Source organism: Heptranchias perlo, chromosome 22 (assembly GCF_035084215.1).
Source record: "Heptranchias perlo isolate sHepPer1 chromosome 22, sHepPer1.hap1, whole genome shotgun sequence".
NCBI classification, from domain to species: Eukaryota; Metazoa; Chordata; class Chondrichthyes; order Hexanchiformes; family Hexanchidae; genus Heptranchias; species Heptranchias perlo.
In genome coordinates, this window is record NC_090346.1 from 19,511,617 (window position 1) to 19,535,027 (window position 23,411).

Consider the following 23,411-nt stretch of genomic DNA (forward strand, 5'->3'; position numbering starts at 1 on the left):
TTCCAAACACTTTTTTGCATGAAGATAAGTCACCCTTTTAAATATTTCCCTTTACAAACACCTCCAGTTAACTTTTGATATTCAGACAGGGGGAGAGTTTCCACTCATTTACGCCAGTAATATCAATGCAATCTGGGCAGAGTCGGCTGAACCAGCGCAATCGATCAGGGAATTTTAAACCTTAGTGAGTTACACCCAAAATCACTTATGTTCATGTTTTCCGTGATCTTTTACGTTGGTTTAAGATTCAATTCTGGCCAGGTCAAAATTGCGCTGATTGCGCTGGTTCGGGAAGGCTCTTCAAATGGCGCTCATTTTCTTAGGCACTAGTAGGCACATTTTAAGAGTTTTTTCATATCAAAAAATATTTAATTTACTAAGAAACTGACTAATGTACACCTATTAAATGGTTTAGTATCGCTTTTTAAAGTTATTTTCAGTGATTTTAAATCAGATTACTCACAGGTGGAAGACTGGACCATTGACCTCAGTTTTGCTCGGTCTCTTTGGTGCCATACTCAATTAAATATTGTCTTGATGTCATGAGAATAACATCATGAGAACTCTGAGTCTGGCCTCCTCATTTCTGCTAACCAGCACCAATTTAAAACCCATCTGAGGAAACAGCGGAACGCACTATTTTGTGAGATTGAATTATGCTATTAAATTCATAGAGCTGAACTTGTTCATTGTTTCTGGATTTTAGGTTATTTTCCTGACATTCCTTTCACAAAACAGCCAAAAGACATAAATGTACAGAAAACAATCACATTCTTCCTTCACCTTTTTATTCTTCTCTTGCAGTGTCTACTTGCTTTTGGCTCAGCACTGAGGAATGATCGATCTGATTTCTTTTGTTTGCCTCAGCCTCTTTGAGTGTAAGGAATCTTACAACACCAGGTTATAGTCCAACTGTTTTATTTGAAAATCACAAGCTTTCGGAGGCTTTCTCCTTCGTCACCTGACGAAGGAGAAAGCCTCCGAAAGCTTGTGATTTTCAAATAAAACAGTTGGACTATAACCTGGTGTTGTAAGATTCCTTACATTTGTCAATCCCAGTCCATCACCGGCATCTCCACATCTTTGAGTGTAGATGAGGCGATGGTTTGAAGTGAGAGGATGTCCTGTTGACACTCTGCTGTGAGCCCTCCTTCATTTTTTTTGGTGGGGGCTTGTTAGAGCATGATGGGTAATGGCTCCATCAAGTTGTCCTCAGAGGGTGATTTTGACCCACCTTTCACTTATGAAAAATTGGCAGCAGGGGTTTCTTTGGAATGTGTATACTGTTGTGGAATACATCTCCTCTTAAGCAAGTTTTCTCCTGTTGGTGATTTTGCTTATGGTGGGGAATAACTGATTTATCACTGGCAATATGGGCAGTAAATTCATTACAGCCTAATACCATAGTTTTCCCCTTACAGCTGGTTGTGACTATTTAACCAATCCCTTCTGGTTGTGCCCCCAACCCCTCTCCCAGTGCTTCAGTAATTGCTAATTATTGCTGCTGTTGTGAAAGGGAAAATTAGAAGTCCAGAGATGTTGGCAAAAATGCATTATTACCAGGCGGAAAATCAAAATACTACCAGCATTTACACGTTTCCTGCTTGAGGAAAAATCACTTGCCATGTTTTGGATTCTTCCTTTTAATCCATATACTGAATAACCTAACAATCACAGATGACACAAAACTTGGAAGTGTAGTGAACAGTGAGGAGGATAGTGATAGACTTCAAGAGGACATAGACAGGCTGGTGGAATGGGTGGACACATGGCAGATGAAATTTAATGCAGAGAAGTGTGAAGTGATACATTTTGGCAGGAAGAACAAGGAGAGGCAATATAAACTAAATGGTACAATTCTGAAGGGAGTGCAGGAACAGAGAGTCCTGGGGTATATGTGCGCAAATCTTTGAAGGTGGCAGGACAGGTTGAGAAAGCGGTTAAAAAAGCATACGGGATCCTGGGCTTTATAAATAGAGGCGTAGAATACATAGAGCGTAGAGCAAGGAAGTTATGTTGAACCTTTATAAAACACTGGTTTGGCCACAACTCGAGTATGGTGTCCAATTCTATGCACTGCACTTTAGGAAGGATGTGAAGAGAGGGTGCAGAAAAGAATAACTAGAATGGTTCCAGGGATGAGGGACTCATCCAGGATGTGAATAGACTGGAGAAGCTGGGGTTGTTCTCCTTTGAGCAGAGAAGATTGAGAGAAGATTTGAAAGAAGTGTTCAAAATCATGAAGTGTTTAGATAAAGTAAATAAAGAGAAACTGTTCCCATTGGCAGAAGGATCGAGAACCAGAGGACACAGATTTAAAATAATTGGCAAAAGAACCAAAGGTGACATGAGGAAAAACCTCTTTACACAGTGAGTAGTTATGATCTGGAATGCACTGCCTGAAAGGGTGATGGAAACAGATTCAATCATGGCTTTCAAAAAGGAATTGAATAAATATTTGAGGGGAAAAAAATTGCAGGGCTACGAGGAAAGAGCGGGGGAGTGGGACTAACTGGATTGCTCTTACAAAGATGGACCGAATGGCCTCCTTCTGTGCTGTAACAGTTCTATGATTTTATGATCACATTGTTGCAATTATTATTGGACATGTCAGACAACAAAATTGATAGTTCCTTTTTACTTTTTAAAAACAATATAGGGCTCTGCAGATAAGTTAACAGGTCTAATTGTAATACTTTGTACGTTTCATACTTATTCCAACAATAACTCAGTCATGTTATTTTGGAATGTAGTACTGAGCTGACATACAGAACAGGTGTAAAAAAATCAAACAGGAACAAAAAAAGTGTATTGCCCTCACCAACAGGATCAATTGGACTGAACATCAATTCTAGTGAATTTTATTATTTGAACCTTTAGAATCTTGAATTTCTGATCTAAATGTATATATTATAATCTCAATGTTAACCAAGAAAATAAGGGATTCTAAAAACCCATTTAGTAATTTCAAACAGGTATTCACGAAACCAAAGAAATAAGAACAATATAGCCAGCTAAGGGATGATGCACCAAATTTGAAATAGAAAGAATGTTGAAAGACGATAAATTCTTTCTGTACCCTGTTTCTAGAGAGTACCTAAAGGGCGTGAGACAGATTGACAAGTACAGTGAATATACTAGTTCTAGTTTTCCTTTAGTTGTTTGAAATCACAGCCGATGACTAATTTTTCCAGTAATGCTTTGCGGACTGGTTGGATTTTCTGATTTCTACAAGGCCCGATGGCTTGAAACCATTCTGATGTGGCAGCAGACTACTGGTTGCTTTGGAAAGTCTGGTGAGTTGATTCATATTAAACAGTGCATATTAATCAATGCCGTACTGTTCACATGTCTGTGAAGCTGTTTTAAAAGGGTCACATAGAAATATATAGAAGTTACAATATGGAAACAGGCCATTCGGCCTAACCAGTCCATATTGGTGTTTACTGTCTACACGAGCACATAGTCCTAATCGTATTTACCCACCCTGTTCCTCTATCCCTAAATACAGAGAAGTATTTTTGTCAAACCTTGTTATACTTTGTTAGAAGCACTGGATTGGATTCAGCTCTGTGATGCAACATATTAATGTACTAATTGGCTGCACCACAAGAGTCCAAAACTCTGCTGCCCATCACCCCTGTGCTTGCTGACCTACATTGGCTCCCGTTCCAGGAATGCCTCAATTTTAAAATTCTCATCTTTGTTTACAAATCCCTCCACGGTCTCACCCCTCCCTACCTCTGTAACCTCCTCCAGCCCTACAACCCTCTGAGATCTCTGCGCTCCTCCAATTCTTGCCTCTTGCGTACCCCCGATTTTAATTGCTTCACCATTGGCGGCCGTGCCTTCAGATGCCTAAGCTTCACTGCCTCTCTACCTCTCACTCCTCTTTTAAGATGCTCCTTAAAACCTACCTCTTTGACCAAACTTTTGGTCACCTGTCCTAATATCTCCTTGTGTGGCTCAATGTCAAATTTTGTTTGGTAACGCTCTTTTGAAACGCCTTGGGAGGTTTTACTATGTTAATGGCACTATATAAATGCAAGTTGTTGTTGCTAGGATGTCTACGATTCCTCACACAATAGATCTGTTGTTCATCTGTATGAAGTACAGGGTGCTTCCTCCCCTCTCCCATTAAAGGGATGAAAAATACAGAGCAAATTAACCAGGTGCACACTTGGGGACTGGCAAGCAACCAGTTCTAAAGCTGAATGGGATCAGCTCACCTACTCTATTGCAAATGGTGCTTTTTATTATTGAAAAGTTTAGGTGCAGAACACCACCTAGGCTAAGAGAGTAAGACAGAAGGCAATGAGATCATGAAGGAGTAATTAGTGACACCAAGTTGAGCTTTTAAAAACACGTAGATTTTAAGAGACACGGAAACATGAGGGAGCTGAGGAGTTTCGCAGTTTTGAGGTCCTGGGAGAGAGTTGAGTTAGAGGAGAAGACAGAAGTCTTTATTTTGACACAATAGTGCAGGGGATGTTTTTAAAGGAGCAGATAAAATAATCTTAAAAAGTAAGTAACAAATGTAGTTAGGTGAGATAATAGCTGGAATAACAAATTCAATAATTAGGATTATATTTTTCTCAATTCTAGTGAAAAAGTGTACTTTAGTAAGTACAAGGCACAGAATATCACTTCGGACTCGTGTCTGCTTTTTGCTAAAATTAGCAGAGGGAAATGTAACCCCTAGTGTTGGAGTTCCATTGCTGCATGTCAAACGATTTTTATGCGCAATAATCATAAATCAAAATTTGATGTACTAAAATTGGCAGTGCGCACACACACTGTCGCAGTCGTTGCTTTTTAGTAGAAATAACAGCTACATTTTGATAAAGGAGACTCCTCATCTTTGGATCTTTTTGTTAATGTAAAAAGAAGATAATGTGCATTTTGTGACTATTATGGAATTTGTTGTCCAGCGAGTTCACAATTAAGAGGATTACGGGGTCTAGAAGAATGAGTTTGTTTTAATTTCCAGTTACAAACTGCTGCAACACTCCTTAAAAGTAAGGCATGAGTTCAGTGTCTGGATGTTTTGACAGACATCTAGACGTACAAAGAACCCTAGAGGTGAAATTAGATTTAAGATGGGTAAAAGGGAAGCAGGGGTGTAGTGACTAAACATCAACAAATACTTCCATTTATAAATGCTTTGAATGGAAAGAAAGAAGTTTTAAGCTCTTCACAGAATAAATTTATGGAAAATGAATGCTGATCTAAAAATTAAGAGATTAAGTGGGGTGGCTAAAAGGTTGATTAAAGAGATGGGTTTTGAAGTTTCTAAAGGTGTGACATGGAAAGGTTTAGTCAGAGAGTTCAGAATGTTCGGGGGGTGGAGAAACATAGGGCTGGAGAAGGTTGCAGTGACAGGGTGGGCCATGGCCAGGTGAACGATTGTAAATTTAAAGTTCTGAGGGATGTGGAGCCAATGTAGGTCAATAAAGACAGCAATGATAGGTGAAATGAACTTTGTATGGGACAGGATCTGTTAGCAGAATTTTGGACAAGTTGGAGTTTATGAAGGTTGGTAGATGGGAAGCCAGCAATGAGATCAGTAGAATCTGGAGGTGACAAAGGCATGTTTGAGAGTTTCAGTGGTTGAGGTTGAGGTAGAGGCAAAGCTGAAAAAATGCAGAGGTAGAAGTAGGCACTTTTAGTGATGAAGAGGTATACAGTCTTAATCACCACTCAGAGTTCAACAGAACAGCAAGGTTGTGAACAGTCAGCTTCAGCTGGAGACGGTGGCTGGGAAGAGGGGTGGTATCGGCGGCTTCAGTCTCTGCCACAAACTCTGTTCCTTTGCTAATGGCTCAGATCTTCCCAATAATAAGCTGGAGCAAGTTTTGGCTCATCCAGAGTTGGATGGACAAACAGTCTATCTTCATGGAGGCAGTTGAGGGATCAAAGGAGGTGATGGAAAGGTAAGAAGCCAATGATCAATTCTTGGGGGTGACAATGCAGGGACAGGAATGAAGCCATTGTTGTAGATGCTCTGGCTGTGCTCAGAAAGATTGGAATGGAACCAGTCCCACAGAACTGGACAATGGAGGTTAGGCACTGGGAGGAGGATGGTTGGTAAGGAGGATGAGGAGGGATAATGCATGACAGTTACTGTCACAGAGGATGTTATTTATGAATTTGGTTAGGGCCATTTCGATTCTGAAAAGGGTGGAATCCAAACCGGAGGGATTTGAACAGGGAATTACAGGAGAAAGGATACAGACCTGGGAGGTGATGACACATTCAAGGACCTTCGAGAGGAAAGGAAGGCTGTAAATGGGATGTAGTTGGCAATGGTAGCAAGGCCAAGAGTCAGCTCTACTAAGAGGGGAATGATAATTGTAATTTTGAAGGGGAGATGCCTGAGGAGAGGGAGCCATTGACTATGTCAGCTAGCTTTGATGATGTCAATTACAGGGAACATCCATGGCTCCTGGAAATAAAAACAGAAAAAGCTGGAAATACTCAGCATTTAAAAGGAACAGAACAAGGGAAAGGGAGAGAGAAAAACACACACACACAGGAAAAGAAATAGAGACCTGTGAACAGCTTGGGTGGAAAACAGGAGGGGCGCTAAATTGGGACGTGTAGCGCCCATTGTTTTGGCGCTACACGGCCCCTCTGACATCCAAGATGGCGTCTTGGATGCGCATGCACGTTTCCAGCATGATGTGCGTCAGTTGCTATCTTGGTATAGGAGTTAGCGCATTCGCAAATACAGGACGCTGGAAGCATGTAAAGTAAGGAGAAAATGCGTGCAATCAGTGTGCAACGCTGATTTAAAGTAATAGACACCAGTTTGGACCTTAACGCTCAACTCAATGCAAAGTCTTAAGCCCGACCATCTAAACGTTTCTTACAGTGCCTGAAGGAGCCCCCACCAGCGCTATTTAAAGGGGCCATGCAGGTGTTGCAGGTTAGTTGCTGGATTATTGCTTCTGGCTGCTGGAGGAGTGGGAAGTGTTTTTTGACGCTCCCTACTCTTACTGAGAGTTCCTACACTACTTTTGAGAGTGGTTTGGCAGGTACTGCCTTACGGGTCGGAAAGTTACATCTGTGGTTGAACAACATTCCTGCCAACCATTGGCGGTCTGCTAGAGGCTGGGCATTGAGCATGACTGGGAGCATGCAGAGAGGCCCAGCAGGTCAAGCTGTGAGGGGACGGAGGACGAGGAGGTGCAGGGCACTGAGCAGGAGGCCCTACCCAATGAGGGCCTTCCGGGACCAATTCTCTTACCTCAACATGACCGAGGAGGATTGTATCCGACGCCTGAGGTTCACCAAGGAGGCCATGACGGAGATCTATCAACTGGAGCGGCCACAACTGCAGCCTCAGAGCAGGGCGAGGATAGCATTGCCTGTGGCTGTGAAGGTCACCGTGGCACTGAATTTCTACGACTCAGGAGCATTTCAGGCCTCTGCTGGCGACATGTGCAACATCTCACAGTATGCAGTGCACTGCTGCATAAGGGAGGTCACAGACACACTATACCACATGAGGAACAGGTTCATTACCTTCCCTCTGCACAGAGACAAGCAGAACGAGCGAGTATGGGGGTTCGCCTGCATTGCTGGCTTCCCCATGATGCAGGGTGCCATTGACTGCACCCATATTGCCCTGCGTGCCCTGCACATCAACTCAGCTGTCAACCGAAAGAGCTTCCACTCCCTCAACGTGCAGCTGGTGTGCGACCACATGCATCGAACCTCGGAGGTCGATGTCCGCTACTCTGGGAGCAGTCACAACACCTTCGTCATGCGGCAGTCCAACGTGCCAGCTAACTTTCACCTGACTCGGCAAGTCAAAGGCTGGCTACTGGGCGACGAGGGCTATCCCCTCACGCCATGGCTCATGACACCGGTCAGGAATCCACGCACACGAGCACAGCAGGCCTATAATGGGAGCCATACTGCCACACGCAACATCTGGAACACACCATAGGCCTCCTCAAACAACACTTCCGTTGCCTGGACCAGTCTGGAGGAGCCCTGCAGTACTCCCCTGAGCGGGTGGGCAGATTTGTGGTGGTATGCTGCATGCTGCACAACCTCGCCATCATGAGGGACTAGCCTTTGCCACCAACGATTGGAGAAGACCCTGAGCCAGAGGCGGCGGAGGAGGAGGAGGAGGAGGAGGAGGAGGGGGTGGAGCCGGAAGAGGAAGTGGAGGAAGATGCAAGGATGCAGGAGGAACCACCGCCTTGTCTGCAAGGGCTCTGCGTGCTCGCCTGATCCGTGCCCGCTATCAATAATTTGAAATACATCCCCCAACTCACCCACAGTCCTACACTCCCCACCTTTCCGCTCCCACAAGACAATCAAATCGCCCTCCATCTGATGACACATTGGTTTCCCTCTCAGCTCATTGCATAAATAAAAACCACCACCAAATGCAAAATCAAACTCTCATTTATCAATGAATAAATGAAATTATGGAAACATAACAGAACTATTCACCCTTATGCATTCCCTTAGTGCCTGTTGTCCGTGTGCCTTTACCTATCCTAGAGCTCCTACGAGGTGCTTCCCCAGTGGCTGGAGCATGGGTGGTGGGAGGCTGCTGGCCTTCAATGGAGGAACGTCCAGATGGCCTTGGAGGACGACCTCAAGCAGCTCTGGGCCGGGAGGGCCTGGCTTCAGACTGCACCATCTCAGCATGGGCTGCAGCTGTTTGGCCTGGCTGGCCGAGAGGCAACAACAGGGGCACTGGCGGAATGGCAGGAGTGGGAGCAGGAATGCTGTCATCCTGGCTGCTGATGACGTGCGCTGTGTACGCCCCATTTCCAACTTTCTCATTCTCTGTGCAGCATCTCAGCAGCGCGGGTTGTGCGAGCTGCACGGAGATATCATGGTAAGTAGCAGGCAGCACGAAGTTCACGGTCACTGGGTACTAGTGCACCCGCCCAAAACGGACCTTATCCAATTTTCCCCCCGAGATGTTTAAATAGCAGAAGTGACATTAGCAGGAGACAAAAGGAGGCATTGGGGGTGAAATTAGCCTTGGGCGGTAGTGGGAAACAGGCAATAGCGAATTGTCCTGCCCGAATTTCTTTTCCATTGACTTCAGTGTTGTTGTTGTCTGTTTTGCGCCACCACCATAATGAGAAATGAAAGACGTATCTGAGATACGTAGGGGGTTATTTTGACTTCATGCGATTGTGTGAAATCAATGGGAATAAAAATCGGGAGAGATGTAAAATGGGTTGCCGATTCGCTGTCACCCTTTTTACACCATCGCACAAAGTCAAAATTATCCCCATAGTGTGTGAATGGCTAAAGGGAGATAAGTGGGAAGGGATGTAAAAAAGAACGGCAAGGCAGGGCAAACTCCAGTAGCCCAGGAGTCTGGTGGAAGACAAAAAGGTCCACACCAAGGATGCAGACCACTCTGTCAATAATGTTCCGACGAGAGTCCTCATCCTGAATACCAACTCCCCTTACATCTGACCCTTTCTCCTGTCTTCAGCCTCCCCGATCCACCTGGACCCCTCGCTCTGGCAATCTACCCTCTCTTGATCTTTTTATTGTGAACTGGTGGTGTGGTATTGACCATGTCGGTCTTTCCACTCCCCTCACTTACTCTAATCTGTCTCCCTCTAAACTTGCAGCCCTCCGTTCTCTGAAGTCTAATCCCAACATCCTTATCAATCCTACTGACTAAGGGGATGAAACCTCGATCTTGCTGAAGCTGAATACTAGCTCTCTGACAATTCCTCCTACCCCCCCACACCCAGAACACAATCCCACGAATGAACATCAAGCCATCATTTCATAGACCGTTACTAATCTCATCTTTTCTGTAAGATTCTTTTCACCCCTCCCCATGGCTTCCAACCTCTTGTTCCCTAACTCTGCATAGGCCACTTCTACCCCCTCCCCAAGGTCCACAAGCAGGTCTGTACCAGTAAGCTAATCGTTTCAGTCTGTTCCTACTGAACTTGATTCTTCTTATCATGACTCCATTCTTTTTCCCCCTTGTGCAGTTCCAATCTACATATATCCATGATTTTTTTTTGATGCTCTCTGCCATTTTAACAAATTCCAGTTTTCTGGTCCTAACTGTCTGCTTATGGACATACAGTCCCTCTACACCTCAATACCTCACCAGGACGGCCTGCCAGCCCTCCACTTCTTCCTTGAACAGTGGCCCAACTCAGCACAGATTTCTGCTGACACAGGAAGAGACATCCTTGGTTACTCAGGCTGGGTGAGATAAGATTAGAAAGTAGAGACCCAGCCAACTGTAACAATTTGTAGTTAACCATAATACAAACTACAGTAAGAATGCATAATATAATAGATCAGATCATAACATATGATTTTAAAATTATAAAAACTAACAGAATGAAAGCTAGCTATAGATAATTAGAATGCTTAGCTGAGACTTTGAAAGTGAAAAGGTTAAAGTCAGACAATTGAAGTGCTGTCTAGGACAGACTGGCTCCAGCTGTGGCCTAATGGAAATGTACTAAACAGGCAAACCTTGAAGAGATAAAGACTGAGGCCCTGGGCATGATTTTTATTTGAATGCGGGAAGGGAGCGGGGCGTCGATTTCCAAGTGGGAATCCCGAGTGAAGTGAACACGTCAGAATCTGCGATCGCAACTCAATTAAAGGCAATACATTTCACTTCAGGGTTATTAAAGGCAATACATTTCACTTCAGGGTTATTAAAGGCAATACATTTCACTTCCGGGTTTCGTCCTTGGGGGCTGGATTGACGTTGGTGGGGGGCTGGTAATCGTGTGTGGAGGGGGGGGTGGTGATCATTTGGCAGGGGCGATCATGTTGGGGGGGAGGTGAGGACTCAGTGATCTCGGGGGATGGGGAGGTGAGGACTCGGTGATCGGGGGGGGGGGGGGGAGGTGGAGGTGAGGACTCAGTGATCACGGGGTGGGGGGTGAGGACTCGGTGATCACGGTGGGGGGAGGTGAGGATTCGTGATCGGGGGGGGGAGGTGGAGGTGAGGACTCGGTGATCACGGGGTGGGGGGTGAGGACTCGGTGATCACGGGTGGGGGAGGTGAGGACTCGGTGATCACGGGTGGGGGAGGTGAGGACTCGGTGATCGGTGGGGAGGTGGAGGTCAGGACTCGGTGATCACGGGTGGGGGAGGTGAGGACTCGGTGATCGGGGGGGGAGGTGGAGGTGAGGACTCGGTGATCGGGGGGGAGGTGAGGACTCGGTGATCACGGTGGGGGGAGGTGAGGACTCGGTGATCGGGGGGGGGAGGTGGAGGTGAGGACTCGGTGATCGGTGGGGAGGTGGAGGTGAGGACTCGGTGATCGGGGTGGGGGAGGTGGAGGTGAGGACTCGGTGATCACGGGTGGGGGAGGTGAGGACTCGGTGATCGGGGGGGAGGTGGAGGTGAGGACTCGGTGATCGGGGGGAGGTGGAGGTGAGGACTCGGTGATCGGGGGGGAGGTGAGGACTCGGTGATCACGGTGGGGGGAGGTGAGGATTCAGTGATCGGTGGGGAGGTGGAGGTGAGGACTCGGTGATCGGGGGGGGGGGAGGTGGAGGTGAGGACTCGGTGATCACGGGTGGGGGAGGTGAGGATTCAGTGATCGGTGGGGAGGTGGAGGTGAGGACTCGGTGATCGGGGGGGGAGGTGGAGGTGAGGACTCGGTGATCACGGCTGGGGGAGGTGAGGACTCGGTGATCGGGGGGGGAGGTGAGGACTCGGTGATCGGGGGGGAGGTGGAGGTGAGGACTCGGTGATCTCGGGTGGGGGAGGTGAGGACTCGGTGATCGGGGGGGAGGTGGAGGTGAGGACTCGGTGATCACGGGTGGGGGAGGTGAGGACTCGGTGATCACGGGTGGGGGAGGTGAGGACTTGGTGATCTCGGGTGGGGGAGGTGAGGACTCGGTGATCGGTGGGGAGGTGGAGGTGAGGACTCGGTGATCGGGGTGGGGGAGGTGGAGGTGAGGACTCGGTGATCGGGGGGGAGGTGGAGGTGAGGACTCGGTGATCGGGGGGGAGGTGGAGGTGAGGACTCGGTGATCGGGGGGGGGAGGTGGAGGTGAGGACTCGGTGATCGGGGGGGGGAGGTGGAGGTGAGGACTCGGTGATCGGGGGGGGGAGGTGGAGGTGAGGACTCGGTGATCGGGGGGGGGAGGTGGAGGTGAGGACTCGGTGATCGGGGGGGGGAGGTGGAGGTGAGGACTCGGTGATCGGTGGGGAGGTGGAGGTGAGGACTCGGTGATCGGGGGGGGGAGGTGGAGGTGAGGACTCGGTGATCACGGGTGGGGGAGGTGAGGACTCGGTGATCGGTGGGGAGGAGGTGGAGGCGAGGACTCTGTGATCTCGGGGAGAGGGGGGAGGTGAGGGCTCGGTGATCGGGGGGGGAGGTGGAGGTGAGGACTCTGTGATCTCGGGGAGTGGGGGGAGGTGAGGGCTCGGTGATCGGGGGGGGAGGTGGAGGTGAGGACTCTGTGATCTCGGGGAGGGGGGGGGGAGGTGAGGGCTCAGTGATCGGGGGGGAGGTGGAGGCGAGGACTCTGTGATCTCGGGGAGGGGGTGAGGTGAGGGCTCGGTGGTCACGGACATTGGTGGGGGGAGTCGGCTGATTGTGGGGGACCGATGGCAGCAGGTAATTGTCGGGCCTGGAGGAAACACTCCTGCTCCTCCTGGCCCACAAGCAGTGCAATAAAGGCACTCACCTGATGAACCGGCCTTTCCCGCCTGCTTTTAGCTGGCGAGAGTCACAAGCCCCAGGAAAGCTGTCCTGGAGGCGTTAAATTTAAACTAATTCTCAGTTATATGAACGTTATTTAATGCCTCTTAACGACATTAAGTGCCACACTAAAGTGGACACGTCGGAGCTGGGATGCAGTCGCGATTTAAAAACCTACAATTTTTGACCTGCCCCCAACCCACCAGTTTTCGGGGGTTAAAATTCTCCCTGCCCCCTGGGAGTCTGTATTTTGGAACCGGACAAAACCAATTTCTACCATTTTTCAGACAAAGAGAATAGCACATGGCGCTGTGGTTACATCATATCCTGTAATCAGAACTAGGTGTGTTGTAGAAAGGGTTATAAAAGTGAGTACTGGTGTAAGGGGAGCAGCTGGAACGGAAAGCTCCCAAGGTTCCATCCAGGTATGTGGACGCGTGTCACTTGCGTGTTCACTATGATTGATGTATTAATATAAGAAAAGGGAGAGAACAGAAAATCTGCTAATCTTGTATTTCTTAATAAAGTATTAAAGTTATTGGCATTAGACTCTCGGACCTATTTATTAATAAGATAAGGCACAAAGAAAACCTTACACTTGTTCTCACATTGAACAACTTTTCCTTTAACTCCACTCATTCCCACACCACTGACCAGGGCCCTAAATTCTCCTTCTGTGTGAGATAGTAGGTACAGCACAGAAGGAGACCATTTGGCCCATCGTGCCTGTGCCAGCTCTTTGAAAGACTATCCAATAAGTCCCATTCCCCTGCTCTTTACCTATAGGCCTGCAATTTTTTTCCCTTCAAGTATTTATCCAGTTCCCTTTTGAAAGTTACTATTGAATTTGCTTTCACCACCCTTTCAGGCAGTCTTTCCATAAGAACATAAGAAATTGAAGCAGGAGAAGAGCATACGGCCCCTCCAGCCTGCTCTGCCATTCAATAAGATCATGGCTAATCTTCAATCTCAACTCCACTTTCCTGCCTGATTCCCATATCCCTTGATTCCCCCAGAGTCCAAAAATCTATCTATCTCAGCCTTGAATATACTCAATGACTGAGCATCCACAGCCCTCTGGGGTAGAGAATTCCAAAGATTCACAACCCTCTGAGTGAAGAAATTCCTCCTCATCTCAGTCTTAAATGGCCGACCCCTTATCCTGAGACTATGCCTCCTAGTTCTACACTCTCCAGCCAAGGGAAACAACCTCTCTGCATCTACCCTGTCAAGCTCCCTCAGAATCTTACATATTTCAATGAGATCACCCCTCATTCTTCTAAACTTCAGAGAGTATAGACCCATTCTACTCAATCTCTCCTCATAGGACAACCCTCTCATCCCAGGAATTAATCCAGTGAACCTTCGTTGCACCGTTCCTTAGATATCCTTCCTGTACACAGTACTCCAGGTGAGGTCTCACCAAAGCCCTGTACAATTGTAGTAAGACTTCCTTACTCTTGTACTGCAACCCCCTTCCAATAAAGGCCAACATTCCATTTGCTTTCCTAATTGCTTGCTGTATCTGCATGCTAACTTTTTGTGTTTCTTGCACCAGGACACCCAAGTCTCTCTGGACACCAAGGGCTCGATTTTCACGTCGGGTTACCTGCGGGTATCCAGCGGGGGGGCCCCGAAAATCCCGATATCCGGTCACGTGACCGGATCGCGCCGAAATCCCGCCCACTTCCGGGTACCGCGCTGACGTGCGGGGCTGCGCGCGCAAGCCCCGCTGGTGGGAATCCCGCAGGCAATTAAAGCCAGCGGGGTTCCACTTGAGAGTACTTACCTTGCTTGTTGAGGTCAGTTAATGAGCTGAATCAGCTGTCAAAAGAGGAAGTGTGGGATTTTGGGTTCAAGGCAGTGAGTTTCCCACACTGGGGGAAACAGTCTCTCTCCAACCAGGTGTGTTGCAGCCAGCAGCCTGTGGCAGGTGCCAAGGTGCACTCCACGGGGGAGAGCCCTCACCCACGCAGGAGGCCACCGCGTCACATAGGGCAACCCCTGCCCTCCACCACCCCCCACCAAGCCAGAGGACAGACCGACACGAAACCGCAGCCCTAGTGCGAGGAACCACCCACCTACCCTGCACAACCCCTCAGACCAACACCTGCCAGATGGGTGGTGCGTGGACACCCTCGGAGGACGAACAGCATGACCAGCCCCAGCAGCCTCGCAGTCCACGCCGTCCGCCGCAGAGACGTGGAGCCCCCCAACACGGTGTTGTTGCACACCCACCTGCACAGCAGGAGGGAGGGCTACCGCTGGGAGAGACGCATCGCAGAGGGCACTACCATCGCCGCAGGGTCCACAGACCGAGGCGCAGCTCCCCGGACCTCTCCGAGCAGCAGTGCACAGGGAGGCACAGATTCGCTCGACATGTAGTCGTGGAGATCTGCAAGCTCTTTCATGCCGAGCTGCTCCTGGCTGGCCCCAGCACCAACTGCTTACCTGTCGCTGTCAAAGTCACCACTGCCCTCCACAACTTCTCCTCCGCATCCTTCCAGGGTGCAGCCGGCTACACCGCCGATGTCTCTCAGTCGTCTGCGCGGAAGAGCCCTGCAAATACACCTGCATCTACTCTGCAGTAACACGATGGGTGGCATCAGTGGTGGGTCCTCATCGTGATACCCAGGAGCGGGCATTATTGGACACAACGGACAGGATTCGCGGAGACATGGCAGTGGTGGTGTCAATATAATGTGTGCTGTTTGTTGCTCTGAAATTCAATATAGGTAACACCCATGACAAACCCTCAGACACCCTTGTGCACCCCCTTCATGCTCACGACACGTTTGCCTTACGCTGCCTACTGCACATATGTGATGCATGCCCTGTGGCTGCAGCACAGGTGGTGGCAGGTTGAGTGAGGCTGGCCGTGAGGGAGATGCACGAGAGGTTGAGTATGGGATGGAGCAATGAGATTGTATGAGGATTGGGTCGCGTGTTAGTGGCAGGATGAGTACTGGCGAGGTGAGTAGGTGGAGGTAAGATGAGGATGGGGTTTGAGTGGGTATGAAGGGTGATGTGACAGAATAGTGTTGGCGGTGCCGAAGGAGATGTGGGGTGGGGGCAGTGTTGTGGCAGACGGAGTGTAGGGGAAAGACTTCGTGTTCGCACTTTGGCTGACCTACTGCGGTCATTGCAGCGCCTCCTGCACTGTATGCAGGTGGGCGATATGTTGGTGGCGCAGGTGACCCCCTCTGCCACCTCGAGCCAGGCCTTCTTGGTGGCAGAGGCTGGCCGCTTCCTCCCGCCCGCCGGGGGGAAGATCTGTGTCCTCCCCCTCCTCCTCACCCCATCTGATGATACCTGGGGTGAGGCATCATTAAACTGGGAGCAGCCTTCCCCCTGGGCTGCTCCATGCTGCAATTTGTCCCATTGGTTGCAGCATCTGTCAGTGGAGGACTGCCCCTTTAACTAGAGAGCCTCCAGCTGACAGATCGTACTGCGCATGCGCAGCCCGACCGACGCGCAGGCCAGCGCCGTGGACCCCGGAGGAGCAGGTAATTGATTCCTATTAGTGGGTTGCCTGCTACGATCGCGTGGGCAACCCACTAATTTCGCCGAGCGTGTTGACCACGCTCCCGGAGGACCACCCGCTGGGAACCCGCAGGCCTGCTAAATTCGAGCCCCAACATTTAATAGTTTCCCACCATTTAAAAAATATTCTGTTTTTCTATTCTTCCTACCAAAGTGAATAACCTCACATTTCCCCACATTATATTCCATCTGCCACCTTCTTGCCCACTCACTTAACCTGTCTACATCCCCTTGCAGACTCTTTGGGTCCTCCTCACAGCTTACTTTCCCACCTAGCTTTGTATCATCAGCAAATTTGGGATACATTACACTTGGTCCCATCATCCAAGTCAATATAGATTGCAAATAGCTGAGGCCCAAGCACTGATCCTTGCGGTACCCCACTAATTACAGCCTGCCAACCTGAAAATTATCCCTACCCGTTAACCAATCCTTTATCCGTGCTAATATATTACCCCCAACCCCATGAGCCCGAATGCCTTTTGAAAATCCAAATATACTACATCCTTTATCTACCCTGCTAGTTACATCCTCAAAATACTCTTAATAAATTTGTCAAACACGATTTCCCTTTGATAAAACCATGTTGACTCTGCCTAATCAGTTATGATGATCTTACTGCCCTGTTATCACTTCCTTAATAATGGATTCCTGCATTTTCCGACGACTGATGTCAGGCTAACTGGCTTGTAGTTCCCGGTTCTCTCTCCTTCCTTTCTTGATTAGCGGGTTACATTCCAGATCTTAGCAACTTGCTGTGTAAAAGAAATGTTTCCTCATGACGCTTCTGGCTCTTTTGCCAATCACCTTAAATCTGTGCACTCTGGTTACCGACCCTTCTGCCATTGGAAACAGTTTCTCTTATTTACTCTATCAAAACCATTCATGATTTTGAACACCTCTATCAAATCTCCCCTTAACTTTCTCTGTTCTAAGAAGAACAACCCCAGCTTCTCCAGTATCTCCACATAACTGAAGTCCCTCACTCCTGGCACCATTCATGTACTTCCTACAACCTAGTATTCGTGGCTCACAGTGTGGGAACCCGCATGGGTCCTAGTTACGCCTGTCTTTTTGCAGGATATATTGAACACTCTTTGTTCCAGTCCTTTTCGGGTATTCTTCCTGAACTATTTTTCCATTACACTGATGACTCTGTTTGGTGCTGCTTCCTGCTCTCACCCTGATCTAGAGAATTTCATTAATTTCGCTTAAAATTTCCACCCCCTCCCTACCTTTATGTAGTCCATCTCTGAATCTTCCCTTCCCTTTTGGACTTCTCTATTTCTATCTCTGGATATAAACTCCACTGACCTCTGTTACAAGCCCACTGACTCCCACAACTACCTGGATTATACTTCTCCCCATCTTACTGCCTGTAAGGATTACATTCCCATTTCCCAGTTTCTCCATCTTCGTCACATCTGCTCTGACAATGCCACCTTCCATATCGGAGCTTCCAAAATATTCTCTTTTCCTCAGCTGAGGATTTCCCTGCATGGTGCTTGACAAGATTCTTAACTGAATCCGTTCCATTTCCCATACTTCTGCCCTCACATCTTCTCTTCCCCCCCCGCCCCCCAGAATCGTAGTATTGTCCATCTTGTCCTCACCTTCTATTCCACCAGCCTCCGCATTGAACAGATCATCTTCTGCCACTTCTATCATCTCTGATGCAATCCCATTATGAAACACATGTTCTCCACCCCCCCTCCACTCTGCTCAGCATTCCAAAGGGATCGTTCCCTTCATGACACCACCCTGGTTCACACTTGCACTATCACATACCACATGCACTCTTTCCCCCAGCACATTCACCACCTCTCACACCACTGTCCAGGGCTTTAAACAGTCATTCTGTGTGAGACAGCAATTTACACATACTTCCCCAACCTAATGTACTGTATTCACCGCTTACTGTGTGGTCTCCTCTCATCGATGAAGCCAAACACAGATCGGGTGATAGCTTTGCTGAACACCTCATTCTGTCTGCAAGTGCAACCCCGAGCTCCTTGTCGCTTGTTATATCAATTCTTCATCCCACTCCCACTGTGACCTTTCAGTCTTTAGCCTTTTACACTGTTCCAATGAAGCTCGAGGATCAGCAACTTACATTTCTACTAGGTACTTCGCAGCCCACTGGCCTTAACATTGACTTCAACTTCAGAACTTAACTACGGTTTCCATTTTCTCTTTGGTAGGTGCTGACAATGTGGGATGGGTGTGTCGGTGTTCCTGGGGATAGGAGGAGCGAGCAGATTGGTAGTTGTGGTGGAGACCTTCCATTGGAACATTACTGGCGATATGGTCCGCACCCTTGGTGTTGACCTGCTTTTTTTCTTCCAATCAGGCCACTCAAGCCTGCTGTGCTTTGCTGGTTTTTCTTACTTCCCTTTCTACTTATCCCTCTTTAGCTATTCAGACACTCTGTGTTTCATTATATGTCTTTTATTACTCTCATTATACCTCGTTTTGTCTCTTAATATAACTTCTACAATTTAAACACCTCTGTTCTCTACCCAAGCACTTCACAGATCATTTTATTTATTTTCTTGTGTGTGTTTTTATTCTTCCCCCTTTCCCTTCTTCTGTTCCTTTTTAAATGCTGTTCATCTGTAACTTCCTCCGGTCCTGAGAAATGGTCTAAGATCTGAAGCGTCGACTTCTGTTTTTCCATGGATGCTGTCAGACTTGCTGAGTCTTTATAGCATTTTCTGCTATTTTCAGATTTCCAGCATTTGCAGTATTTTGCTTCACATTTCATGGAACAGTGAGGGACGCAACTCCATATCAGCCTGAGAGACTCAGAATATGCCTGACCCTGCTTTTCTATCCGTTGGTCTGACTTCCCGGGGTTGGACAGATCCAGAGCAATTCTTGGGCTGGTTTGAAGTCTCATTTCCCCTTTTGTGCCATTTGGAATGGAGGTGCTGTGAGATGCTCCCAATAGCTGACTTCACTGAAGTGGCCTAGCAGTAACCCTATTCAAATTGTTTCCAGTGCAGAAGGAAGCTGATTTTAAAAAAAAGTTGAAGAAATTTTAAGGGGGACCACCATTTTCTTCTATTTAAAAAAAAAGAATAGTTCCACCTAGATTTTCCATCAAAACTTATCAGGTACATCTCAGGTGTTAAAGTTTATAACATTTTAAATTAAAATTATTTTTAAAAAAATATTATCTGAATATATGTACTATTTTGAAAGCCGTATAGTGCCATAAATTGTAGTCTTTTGCAATATCGAAAGGATTCTTACTGAACTCATGCCTTGTATTTTATTTGAAATTAGATGAGTCTGTATATCCACCAAAGATGATAAAATATGTGTTCACAGAACACAAGCGAGTGAAGAGAAGAGAAAAGCAGTTGAAAGGTAAAATATTTACATTTTTTAATGTTTATTGCAGATGCTGTTAGTGAGATGTTATATTACAAATGTACCGGGTGGTTGACTGGCAGAACCATGAATAAATGACAAAGGCGTGTTAATGTTTGATGATAAATCTCAATACTTTCCATGTTTTTTGTCTCATTTGAAGAAAATACATTACAATTGTTTCATAAACTGACCCAAATCATTCTAATGTTGTCAAATATGTTCCAGTGATTCTTGGAGCCTAAATTTCTGGAGATAATAGTACGGTCATTGCTTCTTTCACCTTTGTTAAGCGAACAACAAACACAGCATATGATGAAATAATGATCACAATCTCTCGCGATACTATTGCTGTGTATTCCAACACACTGTAAAGAAAACCATTTTATATTTGACGATGATGCGGTAGGTAGACAGAAAGGCCGAGAAATTCAATAAATGAGTGTTTGTGGAGGCGATGCACTAATAATCCGAGCTGGTTGATGTTAATGATCTGTGCATACAGCCAGCATTGTTGATTGGCTGCACGCCTGTCGGGGAGGTCTGATGTCGGGAGGAACCCACACTATCAAAGGGAACGTGGATTGTGGCTGCAAGAACTGCTGTGAGGAACAAATGTTTGAAAGTTTGACATGGCTGAAGCTGGGAGAGCAGGTACTAAGGTTCTTGGATGCTGCACTGGAGACCTTGGAGCAGGGAATGGAGAGGAGGAGGGAGATCCTTTATCCCCCAGGGGGCAGGAAGCATTCCAGGCTGATGAGGAGGAGGCAGTGGGAGGAAATCGGCAATGAGGTCAATGCCAAAAGCATTGCTCCCAGGTCGTGGATGCAGCGCCGCAAGAAGTTCAATGATTTGCTTAGAGTTGCTAAGGTAAGACCACTGTTCAAATGCCTTCTCAGCAGAGCTGTACCAATCACGGTCCCATTCATTGCAGCACTCACACCACTCCCCTCACCTGCTCCAATCAGCACAGCACACTTCACAATATTCTTTACCTCATCCTCACACACTCAGCACTATTATAAACTTCACATCCGCAACTCACTCCTCACACACACAATGACATCTATTCAGCCATGACAGCTACATTCCCCAATCACCTTACAAGTCTCTCACTAACACAGTTCCCTCTTCCTTGCAGAAGAAGGTAGCCAACGTGGGGGATCAGCATGTTGATACATCCTTTCCCCCATTGAAGAGACCATGCGGGCAATGATGAGAAGGGGTAGAGTGGAGGCCGTGGCCACTGGCGATGCTGGAGGGCTTGCCGAGCTTGATTTCTTTATACCTAATCCTCTTTGTCTCTTCTGATTTCTCCCTCACCCCACTGACTCTGCATGGCAAGCTGCAGATGCTTTCAACGCCCACTTCATTGTCTCCACTCACCCTCACACCACAACCTAACCTTTGTCTCTTTCTCATTTCAACTCCTCAGAACGTGGAAGCTCCACAGTCAGTGGAGGAAGAGGTTGAAAGTGATCATGAAGACGCACCGTCACTTGATCTGACTCTTGCAACCACCAGCTGAGACACTGACACCACACGGTCTTTAGAGACTAGGGGCGCTTAATTGGGCTGTGTGGCGCCTGTTGTTACGGGCATGACGAGCGCCGGACTTGCGCCATCTTGGTATAGGAGTTAGCGCATGCACAAATACGGAAGCATGTAAAGTAAGGAGAAAATGGATGCAATCAGTGTGCAATGCTGATTTAAAGTAATAGACACCATTTTGGCACTTAACGTCAACTCAACGCAGTCTTAACCACAACCATCTGAATATGTCTTAGATGCCTGGAGGGCCCCCACTAGTGCTATTTAAAGGGACCATGAAGGATTTACAGGTTAGTTGCTGGATTATTGCTTCTGGCTGCCCAGACATTTGTAACTGTTTTTGGAGGTCTCCTAGATTTGAATACCAGGACACAGGGACATGGCCTAACATTTAGAGCAAGGACGTGCAGGAGTGAAGTTAGGAAATGCTTCTACACGCAAAGGGTGGGAGAAGTTTGGAACGCTCTTCTGCAAACGACAGTTGATGCTAGCTCACTTGTGAATGTTAAATCTGAGATTGATAGATTTCTGTGAACCAAGGGTATTAAGGGATATGGGGCTAAGGCGGGTATATGGAGTTAGGTCACAGGTCCAGCAAGATCTCACTGAATGGTGGAACAGGCTCGAGGGGCTAAATGCCACTGCCATTTGCTGCCTCCTGTTATGCGCCACCTTCTTCTGCAAGAAAGCAGAACGTGTGTCTGGGTGATGTGCTTCTTATGGTTGAATAGCTGCCAGTGTGTGTGGCCTGTGAGCTGTGGGTGGGCGGCTTGCAACAGTGGTAATGTGTAAGGGTGAGAGGAAGCATTTGATTGGAAGAATTGAGTACAGCTGGAAAGAGTTTGTTGGTACATGGGGGGTGTAGTGCGTGGTGCAGTTGGTAGGAGATGTTACTTGACATTTGACCTCACTCACCTTGACCACTCATGTCAAAGCATTGAACTTCCTCCTGCACTGCATCCATATTCGTGGTGCTGTGCGCCTGGCATTGACTTCGTCCCCCTCTGCCTCTTGGCCATATGTCTGGAGGGCCTCTTGCCTCCCCTCCCCACCCCAGGGGATATAGGATGTCCTTCCTTCTATCCATCTCTTACACTACAGGCCTTGGTGCATCAGCAGAGAACGCTGGTGCACACACTCTTGCAGACCTGGTACTAACTCAGATTGGCAGATTGGTGAGGTCTGGCGGCAGATTGGAGGATGTGGGATTTAGTAGTACGCAACCTTTATTCGTAACTCATCAGTGTGTAAACATAGGGACAGGACCTGCAACAGTGCTTTATGTGTGCGATGTCTGATCTCCATTCAGGCTCCGTGCAGACAGCAGACTGTTACTTTTAGCAAATGACAGGTACTGGCTACCTTTAAGAGATTTGAAGAGACATCCTCCCTTTAAGAGATTGGGGCTTCTCCCTGCTGGTGGAAAGTGTGAATTGCATTGAATCGATGTGCAAGGCCTGGATTTCAACACAGATTGATGGTGAGTACTGAGGCAGGACGAAGTTCTCATCGAAACTCACTGGGCACCACAGGTGTCAGCTCGCCAGAGAGCGAGGTCGCAAATTAGTTCTTTCTGAAAGTTCTGCTACAGATGACTCAGATGTGGACATTGATGGGTGAGGCTACCGAAGAAGGCTGATGGGTATACACCAGGAAATACTTGGTGCACTGGCCAGCCTGCCGGAGAGCTTGTGCATTAGGTCGTGGAGTATGAAGGAGTCCATCACCAACTTGGTGCAAGGCTTTGCGCAGAGCATAGAGTCCATTCTTTCCAATGTGGAATAAGTGGTCAGGTCCATCTACAACGCAGTGGATGCCACCAAGTTGGACGAATCTGACAGCTTCCACTGGAGCATAAACTGCTGCCATGGAAGCTCAGACGACTGCTATTTTGCGTGCCACTGTTGATAGGGGCTTCCAGGGCATCACATCACTCCTGCACTCTGTTCTCCACCAGAGGCCTCGCAGTTCTTAGGCACCACCACAGGAGAGTGAGCTTAGTGCCAGTGTCCTCCAGCCAGTCGGAACAAACTGCTGCAGACCAGGCCGAGATGGTGCAGAGGACCGGAGAATTGCAAATGTTACACCCTTTTTTGAACAAGGTTGTATGGATAAACCCAGCAACTACAGGCCAGTCAGTTTAACCTCAGTGGTGGGAAAACTTTTAGAAATGATAATCCGGGACAAAGTTAACAGTCACTTGGACAAGTGTGAATTAATTAAGGAAAGCCAGCACAGATTTGTTAAAGGGAAT

General features: G+C 47.6%; 1 protein-coding gene across 1 annotated transcript in view; it reads left to right on the forward strand.

Annotated features, from left to right (window-relative positions):
- Positions 1-23,411, forward strand: part of c22h16orf89 (chromosome 22 C16orf89 homolog) — an 85,587-nt gene that overhangs the window by 59,448 nt on the left and 2,728 nt on the right. The window contains exons 6-7 of the mRNA XM_068003112.1: positions 3,195-3,296; positions 19,520-19,603. Coding sequence (XP_067859213.1) covers positions 3,195-3,296; positions 19,520-19,603 — 186 coding nt within the window. The remainder of the gene's footprint in view (positions 1-3,194; positions 3,297-19,519; positions 19,604-23,411) is intronic.